A 27,228-nucleotide genomic window follows, 5' to 3' on the forward strand; every position below is an offset into this window, starting at 1 on the left:
CACACAGCAAAGGCCGTTGGGATCGGGAGTTGAACCTGCAGTTCACCATCAGGCTGGCTCAGCAGTCAAGGTGCGAGGGTGCCCAGATGGTTGAGATAACCATCCGGGCCATTACTCTCTGACCATCAATTACACAGGGTAACTAACCAAACATTAAAATCAACAAAACAATCCTGTCGATAAATGCTTTTTATAAATCAACTAATGATTTACTTATACTGCAACGGAAAACTGTTCCAAGAAGATTTAGGTCTCATGAATTCATTTTTATCTGGAAATTACACTATAGGACTATAGCACTATAGTGTTCTATGCGTGATCACAGAAGTCTAAGATGGCCTGGACACGTACTCCGAATGCCCCCAGAGCGGATCCCCAAAGTGGCCCTCAGATGGATTGGACACCCCAGGGAAAAGGAAACAAGGCCAACCTAAGATCAACTGGCGCAGAACTGTAGAGGCTGAGCTGCTAGAGATGGGTCTCTCGTGGGGCACGGCACAACTGGTTGCCAAAGACTGTCATAGGTGGAGGAACATTATCAATGCCATATAGGCATATACCCCATATGGGGGCGAAGAGCATAAGTAAAGTAAGTAAAGTTGTATAAATGTATACAGACGTCTAAATGTAGACGTCTAAATGTAAGTTTGGGAACCACTGCTTTCAACACTTTAGCACTTTATGAACATGAACAAAATAGATGGGTCCCCCCTGGAACTCCCTCAGGTACCCCTGGGGGTCCCCGGACCCCACTTTGGGAACCACTGGTCTAAATGTATACAGACGTCTAAATGTAGACGTCTAAATGTAGACGTCTAAATGTAGACATCTAAATGTAAGTTTGGGAACCACTGCTTTCAACACTTTAGCACTTTATGAACATGAACAAAATAGATGGGTCCCCCCTGGAACTCCCTCAGGTACCCCTGGGGGTCCCCGGACCCCACTTTGGGAACCACTGGTCAAAATGTATACAGACGTCTAAATGTAGACGTCTAAATGTAAGTTTGGGAACCACTGCTTTCAACACTTTAGCACTTTATGAACATGAACAAAATAGATGGGTCCCCCCTGGAACTCCCTCAGGTACCCCTGGGGGTCCCCGGACCCCACTTTGGGAACCACTGGTATAGGCTATATTGTATGTCCTTACACTCCTTCACGATAGGTAGGTGTCTGCTCTGTTTCCTTGCACTGCCAAGGCCAAAATACACTAAAATACACTAACCATTACTGTATATAACCTTCTCTGAACATTCTACTACTTGACCTTTAACAAGACGGGAAAAACTCTGAAGAATATTCCTTCAAATTGTTCTGTGTCCTTATGGTCTATTTCCCCCGCAGACGCACTTACAATAGGGTGAGTGTCAATGTTACCTCGATGACTGCTGATGGAGTGCATATACTGTATGACTGTATGTTATTATGTGTCATACTGTATGTGTGTAAGACCAGGGTACAAAATACCCTGTGTTTGTGCTGCAGGATCAATAAAAGTCTAACTATCTAATATTAACCATTCCAACAAATTGGTTTTGTATAATTATGATCACATAAAACAATAGAACAAAATCTAAATATTATATTCCTATATGAATAAATAATAATGCATGCACACTCAAACACACACACACACACACACACACACACACACACACACACACACACACACACACACACACACACACACACGCACTTTACATATTTGAGTTAGCAATGTAAACACTGTACATTTCAGATAAGTACATAATCTGACCTCCGTTTAGTATTGTTGTTAGTTTTGTAGAAGAGAAAGGAGGAAAGAGTAGATTTACCGTAAGTAGATTTTCTTTATACCGGCCACAGTGGCAGATGGTCTCCAAAATTTACTCCCCAAAACAAATACTATACATTTACCTGCATTTGGCTAAATTGGGTGCCTGCAGCAGTTTGCTGACAGGACATCATTTGGGACCCTGAGCGAGTCACAGATATCAGTTTAACGGCGTCATCATTAGGTTAACGGCGTGGCTTCCATGTTGATCATGGGGCCAGTCTATGACGTTTGTCATCTATGACGTCAATAATATAAAAAATCTGATGGAGGGGAAAGGAACTGGTTGGAATAACGTGTTCCTTCCACGCGCTACGTCCAACCAGGGAAACTCCCCCCTGTCAGGTGTAAAGGAGCAACTTGGACACTCAGGCATGAAGGAAGCGTGAGTTCAAGGCCGCTGCTCTCCCCTTGTCCCCCATATATGGGGGACTAGGTTGGTGGAGGGTGTGTAGAGCCCAGGATCACATTAGATGATTGACACAGTAATCTTTAGCCCTTGAATTTGACTATTAACTTCCTGTACACACACACACACACACACACACACACACACACACACACACACACACACACACACACACACACACAAAGGACAAGACACAATACATATACACATGCAGTATAAAGGACAACAACATACGAAATTAATCCAAACATGATTATACTGTATGGCCATTCAATGCATTTATTTTGGATATCTTAAGTAGTATTTGCTTATTTTTTGCAGATCTGACAAGTAAATTGCAGATAAAATGACATGCCAAATGGCATTGAAACCGGTCCATTCATATGTCACAATCATTTTAACAGGAACATATAAATTCTTACACTAAGAAAGCTTTCCTTCACCATCATTTCAGTTTTGGTAATCCTATAATTTTCTGTCAGGCAAAATAATTATTTTTGCAACAATACATAAATAAATAAACAAACAAATACAAGTTAATCAGCTCCATAGATATGTGCACTTTCATTGAGTGGCAGTTCAAGTTTATTCAAATCATTCTTTCACAAGATGTCACATGTCACGGTTCTGGGAATGGCAGTACAATGACAAACCCTTATTAACTCTTGTTTCATCACTTAATGATAGGCTTTCACTTTTTAATTTCATAATTTATTGTGTTTCTTTCAGGAAATTATTTGGTAAATAAATAATCACAGTAATAATATAGTTATATACACTTTATTTAGCCTTCTTTCACTATAACAGGCAGTCATTCCATGTATATTTTGTTCTCGCTGAGAATAAAGAAATTAACCATATGCTTGAGTTATACTTAGTTGCGCGACACCGGCGTGCAAATAACTATAAATCACCCTTTAGCATGCATGAAAGATTCATACACTGGTTTGAGGATTAATTGGATTGTTTCGTGCCTTTAGTTTATAGGCTACTGTATCTCCAATGTTGATGATGCTGGAGCAATGGATTAGTGATCTACATGCTCACAACGTGTCAACGCATATAGATCGTTTAATTTGAGATAAAAGAGATTTGGTGAAGTACAGTTGCAACTTAGGTCTGTTGTACTAAGATATATCAGAGGGTTTAATTGGCTAGGTGTGGTTGTTTTATTAAGTTTGCAAAATATATAAAATGAAAACAAAAATACAAATGTTTTTAACTGCAAAGTTAACTGCGAAAACACCAAAACAGAAAAGCACACAAATTGTGTTAATTTAACAATTAATGTGGTAAATATAAATGTCTGTCCATTTTTTTGTGGCGCTAGCGCCACTCCTATGCGGAGCTATGTGTGTACGTACACACACACAGACACACACACAGACACACACACACACACACACACACACACACACACACACACACACACACACACACAGGCCAGGGAGGAGTACAGTACCAAAAAAAGAATATATATATTCGCTACCACGCTTTTACTTCTAGTTGATAACACATTCATACTACACACCTTTTATAAATGTGAAGTTGGAATAGTAGGGGAACAATGAGGCAATTTACTGAGCAAAACATTCTAAATATATCTTGGACGCATTTACCATAACTGAAAATAATACTAATGATTTCAACTGCAGTCTAGGATGGATGTATTGAATGGTGGGTAAAACAGACTTGGTGATCCCCACAATATGCCACTAATTATCCTCACAGGGTTTGACTTTGTATCTTCCCCATATCCCGTTTACCCACTCACTTGCATATTTATGCACCGATACACATACGTGCTCTCCAACAGTGCAGAGCAAAGTGCAACACAAATACAATTATAATTATAATAATAGGGGTAATAATAATAATAATTATTATTATTATTATAAGCTTACAGTGTCAGAAAAGCCATATGCTATTAAAGTTTCAGTTAAAAACTGAAACATGAATAACATGCCACAAACATTCCATTCCTCTATTATGACACAGTACAGTATGTTCTTTCTAAAATGCAAATACCTCATAATTGTATAACATTACATGAACACGTACAGTATACACGTACTCACACAACTGTATTGTATCAGTTCAGTTGCCCAACATCTGAACCAACACAACTTCTTTGACAGCAGTGAATTTGATTGTTATATAAAACAGTTGTAGCCTATGAATCCCTGGGTGGTTTGTACCACCAGCAAGAGCAAGATGAGTAGGCCTATACTGTACAGACAATTAAGGCATTAATATGGTAAGCAGACATTTAACATTGCACGAGATAAGAGACATGAGAGCTGCACAGCCTTTGATGCCCGTTTAACCATATATGAAATGTCCGCATTCATCTTTCACGTATACTGCCCTACAAATTGTATTTGGGGGACTGGAAACTGGCGTGTTTTATTTCTCCGTTGTTTGCTTTAAGTTTGGGCTTTGTACACCAGCTGTCTCTGCTGACATTAGCCCATTAAGACGTGAGATCATCAGATTCTACAAATGTCTTTTAAATCTGAAAAACGTAGTGGTTCTCAAACTATTTCATGTCAAGGACCCCAAGAATGTATTCGGCCGTCGACCCCCAACCTAAAAACATGTTGTATACCAGGGACCCCCCAGAAGCAAAGACTTGTGTTAAAACGTTTTCTGTGAAATAATATATATCCAAAGATTTGCACCACATTTTCACGATTTTTCAAAAAAAAAATCTACAAGCTCTCGGTGCCGCGCTATGAGCTTGTAGATCTGCTATTTGTCAGTAGCTAAAGTTTAAAATTGATGTTAAAGTGGTTAAAAGCTAAGACGATACAGACGCGTCCTCAGGTCTAAATGGGTTAGGCTACTGGTGGCCCTTGGCACGGCTGACGTGGAGATCTACTAACATTTAGGATGGTGCAGCCGCTGTGACCGGCGAGAGAAGCACTCCTGCCGAATGCTGAGCGTTACATTGGTAGTCAGGCCACACACACGCTCCAGCCACACTGACCTATTTCATCAACTGCAATGTTTACCAAATCTCCACTATTACTTCAGAAAATCTGAAATAACTCGAGCATAATTATATGTTTTGGATTACATCAGAGTAGGCCTACTTACGATAACGATAAGGACGATAACGTGTCACTGATGAACAGTTTTGACAGAAATACAGGTGAATATTCAGCTGCTATTTTTGGTGAGATAAAAGATATACAGGGTGGAGGTGAAAGAAGATGGGGACCAACAGACCAAAGTCTATAGAAAGACTAGTCAACAAAGTCTAACAAATCAACAAAGTCTATAGACAAATCCATGGAGGATTGGGCGCAGCCATAACTGAGGTGTACCAAGCGCAGCTTTACACCTCAGCCTTAATTAGCTACACCTGGTCTACATGGATTTGTCTATACGGTTACAGTATGTGGTTAAAGTCTCATTCAGAGTGAGGCAGAATGGTACCTGGCTGAACAATGCTGAATTATGCGTTAATGGTTTTAGCATGCCTTTGTGGCTCTATGAATAGCAACTTCAGAATGTCAGAACTGAAGTTGGAGACAGAAAAGAAAATGCGTGTTGAATGGTGTGCCGATGGCCTACTGATTCAGCCACATTTAAGCTCAAATGCAGCCTAACCATATCCCTGACAGCGAGTCACAGGTTCAATTCCCGAGCCTGACGGTCTTTGCTGCGTGTCACTCCCTGTCTCTCTCTCTCTCTCTCTCTCCCTGTTTCCTGTGCTATCCAAAGAAATAAAGGCAGAAAAGCCCCCAAAATACCTTTAAAAGAAAATGCATGAAGAATAAGTTCTCTCTGGGATAGGTACAATCAGCAGAATATTGCACTAAAAAAGGGTGTATAGCAGTTATATCAACATTGGAGATATACTTTTATATAATTTGTAAATGTGTTTACTTTGGCTTTCATCATTTCTTTATGGAAGTCACTCTCCATTCCCCAGTTCTATAACTATAACATGGACGTGTGACATGCAACGGTAAATTATTCTATACAGAATTCAAGTGGAACAATTATTCTGCCAGTTACGAGAAAAACTAATTTGACATTCGCCCCTTCACAGTGAATGTCCAATTTAAAATTAAAACACAGCAGCATATGAGCGGTTTCTATTGATTGTTTTGCCTTTCAGCTTTACTGTCTTTAAATAGTTATAACAATCTGCATGTTAATGAATAACCAAGGCATAAGCCTATAAATAAAGGAGCGAAACATAAGAACCAAAATCAACCAAAATCAACAACCATTACAAAATAATCAATAAAACCATCCATTTAAAGATTTAAGACACCAAAGGGCACTCCAAGGCAGAGCTGCTGTGAGACTCACAGACTTGGCAGTTTTCATAACAATAAAGAAACTAGCAGAGCGCTTGGATCACGTTGAAGCTGAGAAACAGATAGATACAGTAGATAGATAAATAGTGAGACAAAAAAAGATAGAAAGAGATGAGAGAGAGATGGAGAGAAAGAGAGAGAGAGAGAGAGAGAGAGGCTCACAGTACGTATTGAAACTGTTCTCTGTAGAATCTCTATTCACTCTCACTCTCTCTATGTGGAACCACAGCCTCACCAACGGGCCACTTGGCTTGTGTAGTCCTCAGTAGTGGTAATTAATTCACCGTGATTAACTTTTCTATCGCCTCCGTCATTCCCACCTCTGTTCCCGTCCCCTCTGCGCTTGGGGAGCCAGGACCTGCCCTGCTCTCGTTGCTCCCGGAGCCAGCGCCGCTCTTCGCGCCTCTTCAAGCGCACCTCCTGATGCTCCCGCTGGCGGGTGAACTGAAAGCGCTGCAGGAACAGGTCCTTGGCGTACTCGTACAGCTGCACGTCCAGGAAGTTGAGCTCTTCGATGCGCTTGCGCACGGGCTCGCTGAGGTCCACGTTGGCGGCGCGCGTGCTGTTGATCTGTGTGAACGCAGCGATGAAGCGAAGGCTGAACGTCCGCTCAAACAGATACTGCGTCTTGCGCTGGAACTCGGTCAGGCCGTAGAAGGCCATGGTCTTCAGGTTGCTCATGGCGCTGCTTAGCAGGATGTGGTTCCGCTCGCTCTCGTTCATAGAGGACAGGTTGTAGCAGCCGACCAGACTGAGATCGGCTAACATGCGGACCTGCCGGTTGTTGGCCAGGTTGGACGGGCAATTCATGAACTCCGTCAGGGTGACACCCGACCAGTCATCACCACTGTAGCAGGTGGGCAGCTCATCCTGGGTGGGCGAGCGTCCATCACACATGTGGAGGGAGGTCTTCCAGGTGGCTCCGCGCTGCACATGCTTCCACTCACTCAGGTAGCGGGAGACTGGGTCGCGCAGCATGGTGATGTAGTAGAAGTTCCTGCAGCCAAAACAAACACAGTCAGAGAGCTGTGAGCACATCAACATCACAGAGGGTTGCCCTGCATTGTACTGACAGATGGTGACTTTTCTGACTAGGCTTCACACTTCAAGGTTGAATGCTAATTGGCAAACAGAAAGTTTCAGTAATGAGATTATCAGAGAGAGCTTTTTACAGTACATTGTATTTCTGCACCATACAGGGAGTGCAAGATGAGTTTTTTGTTCCTAGTCCAGTACCTGCCTGTATTTCCTTTTCAGGAAATTCTGATTGGCATGATTACCGTCAATAAAACGGACCCACCTACGCTAAGTGAAGCTCAGAGGAAGAGGCACAAATTATACTCATCATTTGTCAGCCAATCCTATAAAGCCTCTAAGAGCATAAAATGTATTCCATTGGCATTTTGGTGGTGAGTTGCTGTTAAATGAGTGATTCTTTTTCATATGCACCACTGACTCTCCTCCAGAGAGTGACTATCTCCTCAATCCTTGTAAGACTAAGGACAGCCACTGAACATGGAAGACAAACGAGGAAGCTTTACTTAGATTCATCAGCATTCTGTAGTGCCAACATAAGGACATTCAAAGTAGAGGACAGTACTGCGCCTCATTGGTTGAAGGAGGATAACAGAATCTGCCCTGAAATACAGCATTACTGTTTAACAATGTGTGAATATAGAACACTTTCAAAGCAGATGAACTCAAAACTCAAAACATCATAATAAATAGCACTATATGACAGGTTAACTCAACAGTATCCGTTCAAAGCTGTCCTGGAGATCGATTTTCTTTTGAGCACACTTGAGACCTGCCTGTCCATTAACCCAGCATGTCACATCCGTCCGCCCTTCATCGCAAGGCTGAGGACCTCCAAGGAGATCTATCACTCCCCTGAACCACAGGTATGTCAAAACAAGCTCAAATGGAGAGCAGAGATGGGACAGGTGTTGGCCAAGCAGGCCTCCCCTAAGGTGACGTCTTCCTCAAGAGTGCCAGGAGAATATTTAATGGGAGCGGCAATCTGATGTGACCCCCGAGAGCAGACCGGCCGGATAAAGTGGAGCGCGCCACTGAGGTTTCACACTGACTCCAAAGCTGCTCCATGCTTCAGTTCTTTCAACAACAAACATAAAATACACTGTCAAATCCTGAGTGTTCGTTTGACATTTTGTGCACCCTCAGAGTTAAATTAATACAGAGTTTTTACTGGGTAATCCACATGAATTCACACAAAGGAATGGACATAGGTTGCACAGGGAAAATGTCTGTGCACATGAACAATCACACAGTCTCAAGGCTGTAATGCCTGATTTATACTATACGACAGACAGACAGACAGACAGACAGACAGACAGACAGACAGACAGACAGATAATGGAATAATACAATTAATCTAGTAAAGAATAAAGATAGATCAAATTATCTACTGTAATTTCAGTCATACTGTACTTTGGTGGAGCCACTTCATCTAATTTTCATTAACAATTGTCTACTACCAAAAACAGCATTTCCTCCCTGCCACTGCAGAGTCTATTTATAGACTAGTTAAATTTGCACTCCCAGATTTTACACTGTATAGCACACTGTATGTTTTAAAAACCAATCCTTCAGCCAAGTGCACAAAACAAAAACAATATTATTGTCTGGTTCATCAAACCACAAAAATACCAAAATATATATAAGATTTACAGTAAGTTAATTTAGGGGATAATATCTCAACCCTTTAAAGCACCATAGGAATAATCCTCCCCAGACAAGTATGTAATGCAATATGAGTCAGGCAAAGGCGCTGTGATTACAGCGCTGTTGGCAGCAGCTGTATTCTGGCACTTCCTCTTGGAGTGGGCAGACACATCCTCATTAGACTGTCTCTGGGACACAAACACATGCAGCAAGTGTTGTCTGAGCCGCACTCAACAGCCTCAAAGGTCAGCTGTGTGCACCATCAGTGTCACAACACATCAGTGTCTGTGGAGACGTCTCGCTGAGCTTCTCCCTTCTGAAACCTGATTTATACTTCACCGTACAACTGATGTCACATGCCAAAAAATAGCCAAACTATACAAGCTCACAATATGAGGTGTTGACAGAGTGTAAATCATAAGGATACCTATAATAATAATAACACCACCACCAAGGAAAATGAATGAATGAATGAAATAGCAGCTGCAAATTTAAGATTGATAATGATAATAATGTGAGCATCTACTGTACACAATAATAACGAATAATAATTATGTACATACGGTAAGTGATGTGCTGAATGTGATGCCCTGTAAAATTTGATTCGCTGTCAGTATTCTATGGTCCATCAAATTGCTCTAAAAGTGACCCAACGATATTGTTTTAAAAATATGTATTTATAGTTACAGCTAACATTTGTCATGTGGACAGCCATTAACACTGTAACAGAGACAAATCCTTCAGGAAAGAGTTCCCAACCTTTGTGTGTTTAAGTGTTTAATTAGAGGCCTTGTTCAACTTTGGTTAAATATGTAATAATAATGCCGCAGCAGCTAGAGCGCAACGAGTCGTCTCGGAAACAAGAAAGTGAGTGTTGATCAAATGGAATAAATGTTTGGGTACTGCGTCGTCTATTTCTCGCTTCAAATGTTTTCAAAAACATTCTTGAAAGCATGTTGTTTAGTTAAATGACATTGTGTGTTAGTTTACATGGCTGTCATTTTTTTAGCCGACTCCGCCAGATTGCGGCAGTATTGAGTCCACAAGTTCCCTCCTCCTGCCTGGATCTGGGCTCTCTCAAGCAGAAACGACAAACCGGAAGCAGCGGGACAAAAATGATGATATCTCCACAATCATTTCGAGTCGTAGTCTTGTTAGGTTGTGTTTACATTTGCACTGTGGCAGCGCGGCAATACATCATCAGTATCGCGTTAATTCCGCCTCTAGCGGCCGCATACGGGCACATATCTCTCCGGTCAGAAATGGCTCGGAGTACATCGTCTCTGCCCAAGAGGGACCAGATGGGAGCAGGAGGAGGAAATCTCTGCTGCCACCAGCTGGCGGAGTCAGGTTATGTCATTTTGGGTACAGCATAAAATCCAAGCAGCGCAGCGCCGCAGCCAGGTGCTCCGAGCTTTTGATTAGTCAGCGCTCTGAGCGGACTGGTCTGTTATCAAGAAATAACACACCGCTGAATGTTGTGACTGACCAATCAGAATCAAGCATTCAACCAAGCCGTGTAATAAGGATAAGGATCAATAATGGATGTGAGATACATTGAATCTCACTCATCCCCGATTCCCCAGAATGCTCAGCTCTGAAGCAGCAGAAACAAGCAGAGCAACTTAGGCTAAATAGGGTTGTTTAAGAGGATGAGATGGGGAGGAATGGAATCACGGGGGGAAAAGGGAAAATTAAGAGAGGTGATATACAGGACGAAGCAGATAGCAATACAGCTTTATAACTGATGTGAAGATTAATACCACGGACCGTAGGATTCATCTACGCCGGGCTACAGTGATTTGTCAGCTATCAAATCAAGATGATTTGAAAGCTGTCAGCCTTTTGAAACCTAAGTTTACAAGCTTCACAAGCTCCATTGTTTAATATAACGTTGTGTGGCACCGTGTGCACATAATGCAGTGTTTCAAGACTTTATTCACAAAACACACAGCTCTAATACTGTAGTGTAGAATGTAGAATATCAAAAGTATGTATGAAGGACAAAAGTCACTTTAACAAAAATAGAACCGCTCCACAGGAAGTTACAGTAGACTTGAGCCCACACCTTCAGGCTCCCACACCCGCCCCCTCCAATAACACCACACGGACAGACACTTCTGATAGACTCATTAGACTGTAAACCACGACTCATCCTCACCTAGTGTCAGTGCAACAGCCAACTGGCGTTTAATTGCCTGTAATTAACCTCAATGACATGATTTCAGCCTGCTGCCCCTCCATGATTGCATGCTACTAAAAAGGAGTCAAGGACATACCGGTATGTACTTTTTGCCTCAGCTCATGCCTTTGGATGTGGAATGACTGGAATCGGTGGATAAGCTGACATCTCTTGTCAAACAGATCAAGTGTAGAATTTTGAAATTGTAGCATCATGTGCTTGAAGGTGAACGAGTCATCAGGGTGAAGTGAAACAATAACCATCGCTCTGATCTGTATGAACAACATTACTAGAGGAAGCGACAATGATTTTGTACCAAATATCTATCATGAGACCACAAGGGTGGGTGAATGCAATTTCCAATAGAAAGGAGGTGTACTTTACTGATGTCTTCCCCTTTTCTCCTTTGTACTGATATATACAGTATAGTGTTTTGTATTTATTGATGAAATGTTTGTGTTATTTTAAGCGGTGCCAACCGATCCTTTAAGTGACGGAGTGTGTATGTCTGTATCTATGTATGTCCCTATGTCTGAGTACGACCTGACTGTACCTCATGCTGTTTACATCGCTGACTAATAAAGTATTCAATCAATCAAAGTGTAGAAGAAAGGCTAATGCAGTGAGCAGTGTACTGTAAGTAGTAGACCACACTTTAGATGTTAGCCAACCACAATAGAATATAAAAATCACACCTGTGTGAAGGGGCGCTCTTATCATCATACATCATCATATATGATCTCATTTCGGCCACAAGTTGTGTCATCTCTTTTGACTTCAATGTTTGTGTTGCAATGTTTGTGTTTGTCCATTCATTGTCAATGGCATGTAATGTTTGTGTAAGACGTTTGTGTTTGCACATACACCCAAAGCTGAACATGAGGAGCTAGAGCTCCTCAAAGCAATCACACACGTGTGAAGTGAGGGGCGCTCTTATCATCATACATCATCTCATTCTGGCCAATCACAATTTGCATCCTCACTTTTCCGTCTTCATTTTTCTGCACTCACTTTATCTTCAATAAGTACTTTGCTCAGCCAATCAAATCATCGCTATGGGGTGATCAGCCAATCACAAGCCAATGTTGTGTATACACAAACCCAGAACAGCCTTGCAAGAATGCAGTGGAGACAAGAAATGCTACATCTGAGGAAATTCTCTTTCTGCAATCCTGCACCTCACTTGACTCTTGACCTTTTCTTCACTATGTTCTACTGCATGGCAGCACTCCCTGGGGACACACAACCTTTCCTTAAAGGTTGTCAGATAAATCACACTGGTGATTTCACTCGTCAATCTTCCCCTTCAACTGCCGTGTTCACCGTGTTCATCTCTGCCTATGTTGTGCGTTACCCTATTCTTTGCCTTTTGCTGCTAGATTGCTAGATATGAGCAGCTTTCTCTTCATTCTTTGTTTCCAAAGAGACTACCCTACTGGTGTGGGACTGGGAAGATGTTCATAATGATTTCATTCATGTGAATAGAAACATAATACAGAACAAATCACACCCGTGTGACTGTGAAGTGAGTGGTGCAACTCCGTTTGGGGGTCCCCGGGGGTTCCCCAGAAGTTCCAGACCCACAGGACCACGGCCCGGTTCCGGCGAGCCGCCCCACATCCGAAACAGTATAGAGAAATGAGAGAGTGACCATGTGGGGGTCTCCGGGGGTCCCAGAGGAGTCCCTGGGGGGTCCCCAGAACATCCAGTGAGTGAGAAGATAGCAGCCAGGAGAAGGGGCTGGTCAGTCACCGCCACAGAAACCACAAGCTCCCAGTCAGCAAGCTTGTGCTACAGGAGTCAACACACAGGCATTGATCACGGGGGCATCCATACAGTACTACCTACATACAGTAGATAGATGTATGTAGGCCTACTACAGAAAGACAAAGGGACGAAACTCGAAAGTATGACTCATTTACCTATAATGCAATTAATAATGACACAATTACTGTGGAATCTACAGTAATTTACAGTGTAAATGTAAACCAAGACTATTAACTGTAGATCTACAAACAACATATAGTATTTACTTTTTATTTAGGTTGCGATGCAGTTCCAAAAGTGTGATGAAGAATATAGTCGGTACAGAGAATAAACTCCTCCACTGTGAGTGAGTGTGTCTCATGAGATACATGTGCACAACAACCTTACAGTTGGTACAGAGAATAAACTCCTCCACTGTGAGTGAGTGTGTCTCATGAGATACATGTGCACAACAACCTTACCAAAGGCAGGTTTAGCCAATCTTCACCTTCATGCCCCGTACTGAATATAATAAAAAGTTCACTCCCCAACACCACTACCACCATTCAAACATACAGGCGCTTGGAGATAACGTGCCTACAGCTCAGGCATGAACTCTACATCAAAGTAGCAGATCATGTCTGGACCTTGGCATTCAACACTGGATAATGGATATATGGGTGTGCCGGTGGTGCTGCCCTGGGCAAAACTACTCTACAGCTCTTTGAGAGACTCCTTTAGCATTTCTACCTCGCACAAACAAACAGTACCACATTGCAAAGTGAAAACAGTGTAAAGGCCAATATAGAGAACTGCACAGGTACGTATGGTTATTATAAAAATTAAAATAAAGATTCGTTTTTGGCTTTTCTGACTTTATTGATAGTATCAAGTGAAGATGGACAGGGAAGAGGGAGAGAGAGAAGGGGAGAGACATGCAGCAAAGGTCGTCATGAACGGAACGCGCAATAGGCCAAAGCCTATATGTGGCATGTGCCTGGACCACTTGGCCAGAGGGCGCCACTCGCCGCTGTTATTGTACCCTACTGGCTCACCTGCCAGTGAGGAGCCCACACTGGGAGAAAAGTCCTCCAACCCAACACTTCCAGGTGTTGCTGTAGGAGTACGTTCAGTGACAAATACAGGCCAATCTTTTCCGAATAGATGCTCAACAATGCCGGATGCACCGCGGTGGATTCAAACCACTACACTCCGTGGTGGTGTGGGCAGGGACCTCACCACTGTACCACCCGGCGAGCACTACACTCTCAGAGGTCAATTCAAACTCAATATATTAGAAGTGTAGACACTAAAACATTCTAGAATATATGGCTGAATATAAATTGACTTGGCTGTTGTTGCAATGTGGCCATTGGCAGGGGGTTTAAAATCTCATCAAAGAAGGTTTGTAGAGGACAAACTGTCTTGGCCTTCCTGTCGCCATCTCGTTAACACATGGGATGAGTCCTGAGGGAGGAATTCTGTTCCCCAGCAGGTGAGACAACAACAATGCAGTCTACCTGTGGAACTGCACAAGAACGTACATACTATCCTTCTGGGAGCGAAAGGCCAAGAACTGTGCTATAGTGCATTGTGTCCTGCCAGGAGACTCTCCCTGAAGATTGTCTGGCAGGATTCCAAGGTTTAATTTCAGCATCAATGCGGCCCTGTAGCCTGGGGTGAAGCACTATAAATACTACACCCTTGCTCCCTATACAGGCAATACAGTAAGTTCCCGCTCCTAATAAAGTATTCTCTGTTCTAAACACACAAGGCATTTTTCTGGAACAGTATAGGGCATTAAGGTTGAATGTCAAAATCATGATGTGAATGTAATTATGGGGTACAACGAGGGAAATAATTGCTATCAGTGTTTATGCTAGATCCCACAAAGAAAAACTAGTAGAAAGCAATTATCTCCTGAGAAATAAATACTTAATTTTACCCACCAGAAGTCTTTTTATTATAATTAATTTCAGCCTGATCTTATTTATTTAATGTTATTTACATTAACATAAGGCATAATTACACAAAGTACATTAACTTTTATGCTCTTCATTAGTGAAAATAGATGTTAAAATGCCTTTACATTTTGTAAAAAGTATTAAAGTATAAAATGAGTTTGGATTGTTTATATTTAGAATCATCTATAATAACATGTAGTCACAGTCTTTGGCCTGTCTACTCTTACTGACTTATTCCACAATTTACATAACGAAATGTAAACTGTATGATACTTACATTTAGTTCCACCTGTCATCATGAAAAGTTTGACATATATTGGCTATTCTGTGTTTCATTTATTTCAAGGCTCTCATGCTGACAGTGTGCATGACAGATTTTCACATTCGTCTTGACAACAATATCCATTACCCGTCACATCTCTTTGCGGTCTCAAACTAGATGTAAAACACCAGCTCATCAGAAAAAGCAAGTTTCTTTACCAATATGGACAGGGTTTTTGTTTTTTTGGTGAAAGAAATATGATTATCTGCAATGATTTATTGCTTAACATCTCTAGGAGAGGCCCTAGATGGTTTCAACATGCTAATGCTGCTGCAATAGGAGATGTGTGAAAACCTTGTCAATGTCCAGTCAGTGTTTATACCACTAGTACATCTACTAATGAATAAACAACATTTTGTAGGCCAGCTAGCAAATATATGTTTCTCTGGTTGCTTGATAGTTTTCCCAGCAGTTACAAACACAATGGTCATATTGTTTAAACACATTTTAAATCTATACGACTAAAATGTTGGTACTTGGTGGAGCTACTAATTAGGAGGACATATCTGTACTCAAAAGGAGCGAGCTGATCTTAGGACATTCAGCCATACCATGTTTATGGCAAATATTAAACAACTGATGCTTTAATGTGTACTGTATACATGAACATAATCTCCTGGTTGTGACTGTGGTTGTCATTACAGATGTCAGGTGGCCACTTTACCTTTTGCCATATAGAGCGTCGCAGTCCCACCCCATACAAGGGCCCAGGAAATTATTCTCCGTTCATTTTCCTCATAGACATTTAAAAAAAGATTTATTTAAATAAGTTTACGCCGCGGACAGAGCCAACTTGATTCGTGACAACTCATGACAACAAATTGGGCCGGACAAATAATTAGAAAGAAGAAAAAAACGGCAGGTTACAACACTTTTTTTTTGGTCCAAAATATTGTGTTTGTTGTCATGAGTTGTCACGACTCGAGTTGGCTTTGTCCGCGGCGTAACCGTCTTTAAATAAATACTTTTTGAAATGTCTATGGGAAAAATGCATTGGGAATAAATTCCTGGGCCTGGCGTCGTCATGAAAGGGGGCGGGACTGCGACGCTCTATAGCTACTAACTATAACATTTAGGCCACGCCCATTTGCGTCTAGAAAGATTTTCCACCATTCAGAATTTTCTTCACACTTTTTGCTCTTATAATATTTCATATCCACATATATGGCATACTGTATATTCTGCATACACTTGCCATATATTGCAGTATATGTTCATCATGCTATAATTGTAATTTTAAGTGTTCGCAAGCACCATTAGCCTTGTTATGCACCTCCTAGGCGCTCCCCCTAGAAGGCACTCAAACACCACAGGGGGTGCACACACAACAGTTTGGGAATCCCTGCTCTATTGAATATCTAGATATTGAGTTATGTTTTAGAAACAGTTAAGTTTTGTTTCTCTATGTGTTTGTTTGGGGAAAGTTGACGTCTAACATAGACTGGCTGTGGTTGAGTAAACAGACACTCATCTCTGTCAGGTTGAAGTTGCTCTTCCTGGTACCCGAGAACTACTTTCTTGTAGAAGTTGTTCTTGTAGTGAATTATTAAGAACTGTTTTAATTAGGACGTGTCTATGATTTTTATGTTGCCATTTCAAGTAACCGCTTTAGAAAAGTAATAAGCCACGCGAGGTCTCAGTTTACCTACCTATGTGTTGGGAGCTTGTAGATCATCTATTCTTTATATTTCTTAAAGAAAAGCTACAATTAAGTGAAACTATAGGTGGTTACGTGTGTCTTTTTAGACATTTTTAACCAATGAAAAGAGCTTGTGAATAAATAATAATTATATTGGATCACAGGCGCTTTTTGACATTTTCTGAAATGTAACCATACAAAGTTTCCACCCACAAGTGATGATATCCTGTATGTAGGAGTAGGTGACTTGTAGCGTAAAGCTTGTTCCTGGCAGAAATCTGCATTTCATCCATTACGTTGTAATTTTTCTTTTCTTGCAGAGCAGAAGTCACATGGTCATTTGTGAGCCTCCTAATGCTATAGCCCATGGCCTGCACTGTGCCAGGGAACATTTAGCTGTCTACTTGACATGCATAGTCTGTAAGGCTTTCAGTTGCACAAAAATCACTGCGTATGAAAGCAATTTAGCTCTCTCATTAAAAAGACATAAATGCCTCAAAACCTAATGGCATCTCACTGTGAAAGGGTGAGCCTTCAGGGTTTTGAGATTACATTTTAAGAATGTTGCACTTATACTACTGTTTATCTGGTCACTGACTGTTGCCTTTTTATCACAATTAAACAATCAACAGTAAAAGCTTGGAGTCATCCAATGATTTACAGTAAAGTTCTGCAACACATCTTAAAATGTTTTTGTCTTTCTATTGTCTTGTCTGTGCTTGTGGTAGTATAGTAAAGAAACTCTGCCATCATGGAGAAATTCCCGATTGGAAGAGTGGTAGAAGTTTGTTTTCCCTGGGTTTGAATCCAGCAAACCATGGTTGGCTGCAGTGAAATCATTTCCTATCACTACTGTTTCTAGCGAGATCATCTAAAGAGAAAATTACATCATGGTAAAACACGAGGAAGATAATTGAGTTTAACCCCAGCACAAACTTTATGGTAAGACAAATGTGATTAAGCCTACCGAACTGCGAAGGTTCCCTTAGCACACAAAAACCATTGTGGAATTTGTCTCATCTTGATTACTGCATCTTTTACCGCTAAAGGAGATGTTACAAGTACTACGTGCTTGACTAACCTTGTGCAGCCGAACGCAAAGGTTGGTCGTTTGACAGTGCCGTTTCATACACTATGGGAGGAGATGTTTAAATGACTTTTCTAAGTAATGACTTCCTCCATCCCTGCGGTCTTTAATTTCAGCAGCCATGAAAAGTGACATTGATATCACCGATGGTGAGGTTATTGAGACTGATGAGAGCCCTCGTTTATCAGACCACTTTATGAACTGCAGTATTATGTATCCTCCATCACCGAAAACAGAGCAATAAAGAACATCACAATATGCTGTGATGTAAAGACGCAAATGGCGTGTGCTTAGGGCGGCAATATAGTTCACTCATTTCAATCGCTCTATCTACAGTGTATGTTCGGTACGTGTGTTCAGTGCGGAATTACATGACATGCTCTATATGCAGAAACTATGTCTCTGGTGGGGGGGAAATGCCCTTGGTCTGCGAGAGCGAGGACGCTGCACCGCCTGCAAGGTCTCTGTGGTGCATCTGTACATCTCAGCGCTGTCCCTCCTCTCTCAGACAGGATGAGAATGAGGCTGGAGACATGCATTATTTGTAACCGATATCGTTCCTTAATGGTGTCTGCGCTCCCCCTGGCAGCCCATAATGGACCGTTTTTGAGGTTCTCGGCATCTTGTTCAGCTTTTTGATGGTGACGGAATGGGGACAGAGGGTGTCACCTGGGAAGAAACAAGAAGAACGATGGGGCCTTTCATTTACTTGTCAGGAAGCTGGCATTGGCTGCACTTGACATGGTGTGCATACTGAAAGTGCTTGTCCTAGCAGGGGTGGATAACAACAAGGAGAAATACTGCCCTTCAACACAGACATATTTCATATTTACCCTCTGTTGTGGGGACTCGGGCCAAAGGAAAAATGCAATTCATTTGACATTGAATAAGGGGGAAATATGATTGTTATTAACGTACTGTATGTAGGAGTGTGGACATAACTTATGTCAGCAATCCTGTAAACCCTTGGTACTGTATAGGTGAACAGCCCTAAAACCTTTCTGTATTTACGTACACGTACATTACAGTTACTCTACAAACACAGCTAATGAGAACAGAACTAGCGTAATGAATCATAATGTACTTCTAATTCATGGAAGCAGTCTGGTTCGTAATTAGCGAAACACCTGGCTGACAAAAATACATTACTGTAGCTGAATAACAACCATGGAAGAATTGTATGTAGTATTTCTGGCCATTATGGAGACTTCTAAAGTCCAACCACACATGGCTGCCTGAAACGATTATTATTATTATTGCAGATTATTTTCTCATAACCATACTTATATTCTTATAAACGTATATTAATTTAACCCCCTAATCTCCATGAGTCAGACGTGTCCTTCACAGTGGTTCACAGAACAGTGAGCCTGAGCTAAGACACAAGAAACCACTTAATGGATGGTGACAATGGTAAGCAGTGACATTTACTGGCTGAACACGGTGAGTGTCTAGTGATGGAGTACATATATTTAAAAGAAATGCTTTTGCTGTTGTAAATCAAACTGATTTAGCCCCCATCAAAACTAAAGGTTATTTTTGTGTCTGGAACTGAGGAGGAGAAACATTCCACAAGCTACAGTATGTCCTTAGAAGTGCAGTTCATTCAGCCAAACAACAGTACAGGGATAAAGTAGCCTACAGATTCAACTTAGAGGTACCAAAAGCTGCAGTCTTTTTTTTGTCTCTAAATGACTGGTGTCCCCGGGTCCCCCATCAGGCCCATGGCTCTCACCCCCATATAGTGGGCATGAGAAGCATGTCAAAGAGCTGATCAATAGCAAGTTGTTAACCCGCACCAATTTGCGGGAAACGGGAAAACATATCCACAGACGATGCCACAAAACGACACACTGCCCTCTCCCACCTGGAAATTAGGAAATCCTACATGAGAAATTGAGAATGTTGTTTATACATTCCAGCTCTGCATTCAACACCCTAGTCCCCCCAGACTCATAAAGGTCAGAAACCTAAGAATCAACCCCAACACCTCTGCCCCCCTGACCTCAACACAAGGGTCCTCCAGGAGGACTGCGTTCTGAGTTCCCGTAATCTACTACTACTGTACCTACTGTACCAAGAGGGCTTACATGGGAGGCCACAACTGATGTATAAGCTGCACACATCGTATTGATGAATGCACCGTTTACCTCTGGACTCGTCTGGAGGTAACAACTTGGAATGCGACTCAGGCAGGACACTATCGTCAGTCTAATCTGAATGTCTGTGTATCTTTAACGAGATCTGTCGTCTCATTTCAGCACCTGGGACAGCGCCTGCGTGACCCCCTCTGTTTGTCAAGCAGCAGAGAACAAAGTGGAAGCCAGCCAGTTTTCACATAATCGAACTGCAATTAAGGTAGACTAAATATCCCACCGAATAATGGAATAACAGGGTATAGGTATAGGTACAATGCATAAACGCGTCTCTATTTATGTAGAAACAAAATGTAGACTTTGACATGTAAAATGTAATAGGTGACGCAACCTATTACATTTTACATACCTGTTAGGGCGGGGTGAGCGGTGTACGGTAGTACAGTGTATTGTAGCAAAACTCACCATTGCTCTGATTGATCTCTTGCAGTGTGAGACAATTAAATCTTCTAATGTGACAGCACAACTACAATTACCAAGTAGGAGAAACTCCTACAGTGTAATCATCCTGTCCTTTTCATTCCTATAACAAAGAGGCCAAGGCAAGGGGCCTGGGAGAAAGAGGAGGGGGGAGGAGACAAGGCGTGTACTTGAGCAGTCCCTGAATTAATGATAATGCCGGCAGAGATACAAGTAAACGGGTTGACAGGAGAAACCTCAACGCACTTCACATCGTGTAACACATGGGTGGGGGACCCCGCAGAATCTGTACAGAGCTGATGCCGTGAGAATCTTAAGGTTGATTTATGCTAAATTAAATAGCAATGGTTCCCAAACACTGGGTCGGGACCCCGTTTGTGGGTCCCGTCCTGGGGAGACAAATTTCTCTTTTGGGTCACAGGCTAAACATTTTGGGAACCACTGCATGAAGTATTTTATACTGTATAGACGATCTAAAAGGTCACATCTCACATTTTCTGTGCACGTTGACGCGCACCGAAGTATAAATATAAGGCTTTTTGGCTGCTGGTACATAGTGAGCACAACACACAAGAAATAAGAACAACACAAATGAACAAAAGGGAACCAGACAAACAAAGCATTGGACTAAACATAAGCATTGGTGGGGAGTTTATGGGGTGTTGTAGGGGTTGATCAGGGAGTGAGACGATGAGAGGAGGTATTTGTTAAGAATTCAGACTCCAAATAAAAGACACTGGTATCTATGAACTGTATTGACAAGAATGAGGTCAGAGGTGAACAATATGAAATCAGCTCTAGGGCACTGGGACAGTGTGGGCGGGCCTCGGGTCATTTCATTCTTCAGAGGGGCATAAGGCCAAACCCAGGGGGCACAATAGCCATGGCCTTCATGGCCTAGAACCATAGCCTATAACATGTACGTAATTCCTACACTTAAACGCCATACTTGATTTACCGGAGTCCCTAAGGTCTCTATACTAGGTACTTTTCGTTTTTTGTTGTACATTAAATATCTGAAAATAGCGTGACCTGTGACCTGTGAGCTCTACAAGCTCACAGGTCACTTGTGACCACTGTGTGGTGTTTAGTTGTTTCCTTGATTACCAATTCAAGAGGCTCGTTTACTTAGCGATAGTAATGGTGATGAGTATGTGTGTGTGTGTGTGTGTGTGTGTGTGTGTGTGTGTGTGTGTGTGTGTGTGTGCGTGCATGCATGCGAGCGCGCATGTGTTTGTGTGTGTGACTGTGTGTCTGTTTATCCGTCCGTCTGTGAACAGCTAATCACCAGCACCATTAGACCGATGGGCATTGTTACGAAGGATATCACAGCAGTGATGTCAGAGATGATCACCAAGACTATATCAGGCCTAAATAGGATAACCAAGTCGGATTAAGAAGATATTTGGGGAGATTACTACTTACTAGCTTACTTTCCACTATTTCACCTATTTCACCTATTCTCAAGGGACTATCATTCTGACCGTAATTACCACGGTTAGTCTCTCGGCTGCAATTCCCAGACCAGATGTCAGGCTCGTTGATATAGAGTCTCGGTTACAGGCATGAAACCATGCACGCTTACTGGAGGCCAAGTTTTCCTGGACCCATTTTTTTTACAACGTCGGTCGGTTGTAAACCAACGTCTGTCGGTGTTTTGACCTCGATTGGCTTCCAAAGTTTGCAGCAGTGGGCCCATTTTGAACAACATGCCTCCAATCATGAACGCATGCAGTGTCCGGTTGCCGCAAAACATTACTGCCACACAATAACCTACCTGTGGCCTGCCCAGGCTCCACTTCATTCTCTGAACTAGACATTCAACCCAGTCATCACTCTCCCATACCACACTACCTGTGGCCTGCCCAGGCTCTACTTCATTCTCTGAACTAGACATTCAACCCAGCCATCACTCTCCCATACCACAATAACCTACCTGTGGCCTGCCCAGGCTCCACTTCATTCTCTGAACTAGACATTCAACACAGTCATCACTCTCCCATACCACAAAAACCAAAGTCTCACAAACCTCAACACACAAATGATTCATTACATTCCTCTTGGCTGATGAGGGAGTGTGACAAAAGCCTTAGAAGACATTAGCATGTGTGCTATCTAATGTACATCAGTGGTCTGCATATAACCCATACAGTTCGGCACCTCTCTGCACTTCTGCATTAGTAGTATTGTCTACTCCATCCTTTAATGACTTTCATAACCTGAAGAGCTTTGATTAGCCGGCCGTTTGGCTATGCCAAGTTATAATGAATATATTTAATCAAGAACAATGCAGCTTACAGTATATTGATCTCATAACCACTTGATTTTAAGAGACTAGTACCCTGCGGTGCTATGAAAGTACTGCACTTTATTTGATTCCTTCTGTCTCACAGCCTCTGACTCCTACAAGTAGATTTTGAGATTACTTTAATAACTTATATGCAAGTATTGCAATTAATACATTATGCATGAGTCATAAAACTTATAATTTAAAGAAATACTTTCATGTAATTCTTACAAATGATAAGAATGTGCACAATTATGATGCAATAAAACTTGATGGTTTCCTTTAATGCACATTTCTAATGGAATGACTTCTCTGCCAAGCATTATGGGCCTGCATGTCGAGCCCATTGAAGGGAAATTGATGTGGCTCATTTCCCAATGCTCAGAGCTCTCACACTGACTTGGCTGTACTTTCACATGGCCCTGATATTCCCACAATGCCAGTTTTACATATCCTTACAGCTATCCAATCAGACCTAAGTAATGAATGCAGTTGTACTTATATCTAGGACATAGTCCAGATGAAGCTACCCGAACAATTTGGCATTGGGGACTGGGAGGAATTGTCATATTGCAGTGAGAGTCGCAGAATTATTCCTGAGGCCAATGTATGGGAGTGATGTAAGAACTCTGTGCAAGTCATTATTGTCCATATGAGTGATGTAAGAACTCTGTGCAAGTCATTATTGTCCATATGAGTGATGTAAGAACTCTGTGCAAGTCATTATTGTCCATATGCATGGTGGACGCTAGCATGGTTTCGTCCTCGGATTCGGGTTCTTGGAAACGCCCCCCAGCCACTGCGTTAGTTTTACTGAGGTTAGGTTTAGGTATAGTTTACTGAGGTTAGGTTTAGGTATAGTTTTACTGAGGTTAAGGTTAGGGTTAGGGTTAGGTTTAGGTATAGTTTTACTGAGGTTAAGGTTAGGGTTAGGGTTAGGTTTAGGTATAGTTTTACTGAGGTTACGGTTAGGGTTAGGTTTAGGTGTAGGCTGTCAATCACAGCGACTGGCCAGTCACAGCGCACCCTCTACGTCACTCTGTACTTAGCCTCGGAAACACAGACGTTTTTATTTCCAGGGAGAAAATTCGGCATAGAGTAGCGCAAACATTGCTCACTCTCTGCTGATTTCTGATTGTCTGCACCTTTGTAAACTTGACACACACACGCTCCTCTCTCTCTCTGTCGCTCTAAGTAATTAGTCTCATGTCGCGCAGCTGCGCATATATTCTCCCGGCGGATCCTGCCGGGAGCTGCCTATGCCATAAAAAGCATAGGTGAGTTCCAGGCTACTCTGTACTCAACCCGAGGACGAAACCATGGTCGCATGGTGGACAGGCCAGAGAGGCAAAATGGGGTGCAGAAGCGGGCATGAGAGCAAAAAAAGAAATGAACGATAAAGAAAGATAGAGAGAGCAATACTGTAGTATTGTTGTGTCGTGATAAAGGAATACACTGAAACACTATAGTCTTACTGCAGACAAAACATCACATTTGCACATGCACGCAGAAAAACAAAGTATTGCATTTGCATAGATATTTGTAGTTTGAAAGTTTGAAAATAAATGTTGTGAGATGAGAAAATGCAAAGGGGAAAACAAATCTGTGAATATGAGGAGATGAAACCAGTCCAAGAAAGAGTGAACGGCAGAGATGCACAGAAGTGCAGACTGTCCTCATGCTCACAGTGAGCTCACTCACACATGCCCTTGATCAAAGACCAGAAACCATCTCCCATAAAATGTCTAACAATACACCAGCAGAACACGGTCATCCAATGCTGCAATGCTGTCTCTTTCTCATTCTCTCTTATTCATCACAGTGCTATAGGTCAGTGACCCCTCTACAGAGCAGAGGCTTTTCAGACAGAAAGGTCAGGGTGGCTGGTGGCTCAGCCAGTTAGTGCACAGACCATGCTACTTGACAGTGTGAGGAGTTTGAGGACCCGTTGTGTCTTGCATGTCTCTACAATTTACAATTTAGGCATTTAGCAGACGCTCTTAATCCAGAGTGATTTACATTAAGCAAGAACAAAAAGGCATGGGAATACATCACATACTGTATAAAAAATGCATTTATCATGAAACATGCGTAAGCTAAGAACGTAACTAGAACATATCTATATAATGACACTATACATATAAACTATACATATATACTGTCTATACTATGCTATGTACTATGAAGTGCTATGACTACATACAATGCAATTATTGTGCTGTCTACATGACATGCTATAAGTCTGTTTAAAATGCTATCTACAGTAAGTCTAAAAAGTGCTAACTAAGGGGGTAGGGTAAGTGCTATGGGCGTCTGAAAAGGTGGGTTTTCAGACTACGGCGGAAGATTAGGAGTGATGCTGCAGTTCTGATTGCAACGGGAAGTGCATTCCACAGTTTTGGGGAAAGAAGGGAGAAGAGTTTGGGACGTGTGGACTGTGGAGCGTTGTCCTCGCGTTTTTAGTGAGGGTACTAAAACCGCCGGGACAACGCTCCACACGTCCCAAACTCTTCTCTGTCTGTCTCTCTCTCTCTCTCTCTCTCTCTCTCTCTCTCCCTCCCCTTGGTTTCCTGTCTCTCTATATTGACCTTGACCTATCTGAAATAAAGCATAAAATGTCCAAAACATCTTATACAGACAAGCCAATTAATGGCTCAGTGTACATCCATTTGTTATAATTTATACTTTCAGGCAGGTTGTTCCAAAAGCCTTTCAAGGTCTGCAAATGAAAAGAAAGACTTACAGTAATTCTGACATTTTTTCTCAGCAGTATTATTCTTCCATTCAATCTCAATCTCATGTGAAGAGAAAAGTTCTGGAAAGCATGATCACAGTAGTTTACTTTAATGAATCAAATATTAATTCAGTCATGAATAGATTTAACCTGCCCACTTTAGTAGCCTGGGATGGCTAAGGGTGGAGGAGAGAGTATCTCAGCTCTCATTGTGTCTGGTCTTCAAGATCCTAGGTGCCTCTGTTCCAGAGTACCTGCTGGGCTACCTGCCCAGAGTGAGGGATGCTCACAGGTACTCAACCAGAGGAAGTCCTTATGATCTAGTTCCCCCCAGTTTCAGGACACTCAAGGGAAAAAAATATTTTTTCTACGCAGCCACTACTCTGTGGAATGCACTCCCTCCAGCCCTGAAATCCCTAAATTCTATTGCAATATTTAGGAAAGACCTGAAATCATGGCTCCATCTACACACTCACTGGTCATAGTTAGCTTCCGACCCTGGATAGCCCATCTCCCATGCTCAGGACTATTCTCTCAGGGTACCTCTTGTCCTATGTATATAGCTCCCAGCCAGTGATCTTTCACCTCAGACGTTTTCACTCTCACCTTCATGAGAATGTACTTAGTCCACCTCTGTTGCCATAGCATGGTATGGACCACAATTTTGTCTTATCCTTTTAAGTATAACCTTTGACACTGTACTTGTACTGCATGTACTGATAATGGATAGTTTTTTACGTCAGGATTATATCCGTCCAAGACAGGCTACAGATGGATGTTAATAAAGTATTCAATCAATCAATCAATCACTCAATCAATCAATCAATCGCTTGCCGACAAAAACAAATATTCAAGCAAAAGTATAAATCAGGCTTAAGACTCACTCCCCTCCTCTCTCTGCAATTCCTTCCAAGTTACTCCACATTGAGCTTTTCCCTGTAACTTACAGTTACACTAGTACATGCATGGCCAACAATTGGCTTACAACTTCTCTCTACCTAATTTAATTATCATTGTACCTCTGATCTACTACCACATTTGAGTGTTCAGGCTTGTGTTTTGGGAGGCTTTTATCACTAATCTGATAACATACTGTACTTATAATAATTCCTCAGCAATCGTTTCTCCACGCGAAAGAGAACCCAGCAAGGATCAAAGAATGTCTGTTTCTCCTTGATACCTTTGAAAATACCCACCTACTGCAGGACTGATGATCAAAGCCCACTCACTGATTTGAGCACAGCTTCTGCATACAGTTTGCCTATAAACCGCTTTTCGGCAAAGTACGAAACAGCCAAATGCTTTGCATCATAATTGTAGCCTACACCCAAAATAATTGAAAAAAATAAAAATTGTGGATATGGTCCAGCTGTCCTTTGATTTCTCTCTGACACAGGACGAGCACAGTGGGCCAGCTGACACCCATGCTGTACCAAGTCGCAACCAAAGA

The 27,228-nt window shown here is 41.9% G+C and overlaps 1 protein-coding gene across 1 annotated transcript in view; it reads right to left on the bottom strand.

Annotated features, from left to right (window-relative positions):
• Nucleotides 1-6,790: 6,790 nt before the first annotated feature.
• Nucleotides 6,791-27,228, bottom strand: part of hs6st3b (heparan sulfate 6-O-sulfotransferase 3b) — a gene marked incomplete at both ends in the record, with an annotated part of 67,820 nt that continues 47,382 nt past the window's right edge. The window contains one exon of the mRNA XM_080785500.1: nucleotides 6,791-7,556. Within this exon, the coding sequence (XP_080641626.1) occupies nucleotides 6,791-7,556 (766 nt within the window). The remainder of the gene's footprint in view (nucleotides 7,557-27,228) is intronic.

Source organism: Protomyctophum bolini (assembly GCF_963924005.1).
Source record: "Protomyctophum bolini genome assembly, chromosome: 16".
NCBI classification, from domain to species: domain Eukaryota; kingdom Metazoa; phylum Chordata; class Actinopteri; order Myctophiformes; family Myctophidae; genus Protomyctophum; species Protomyctophum bolini.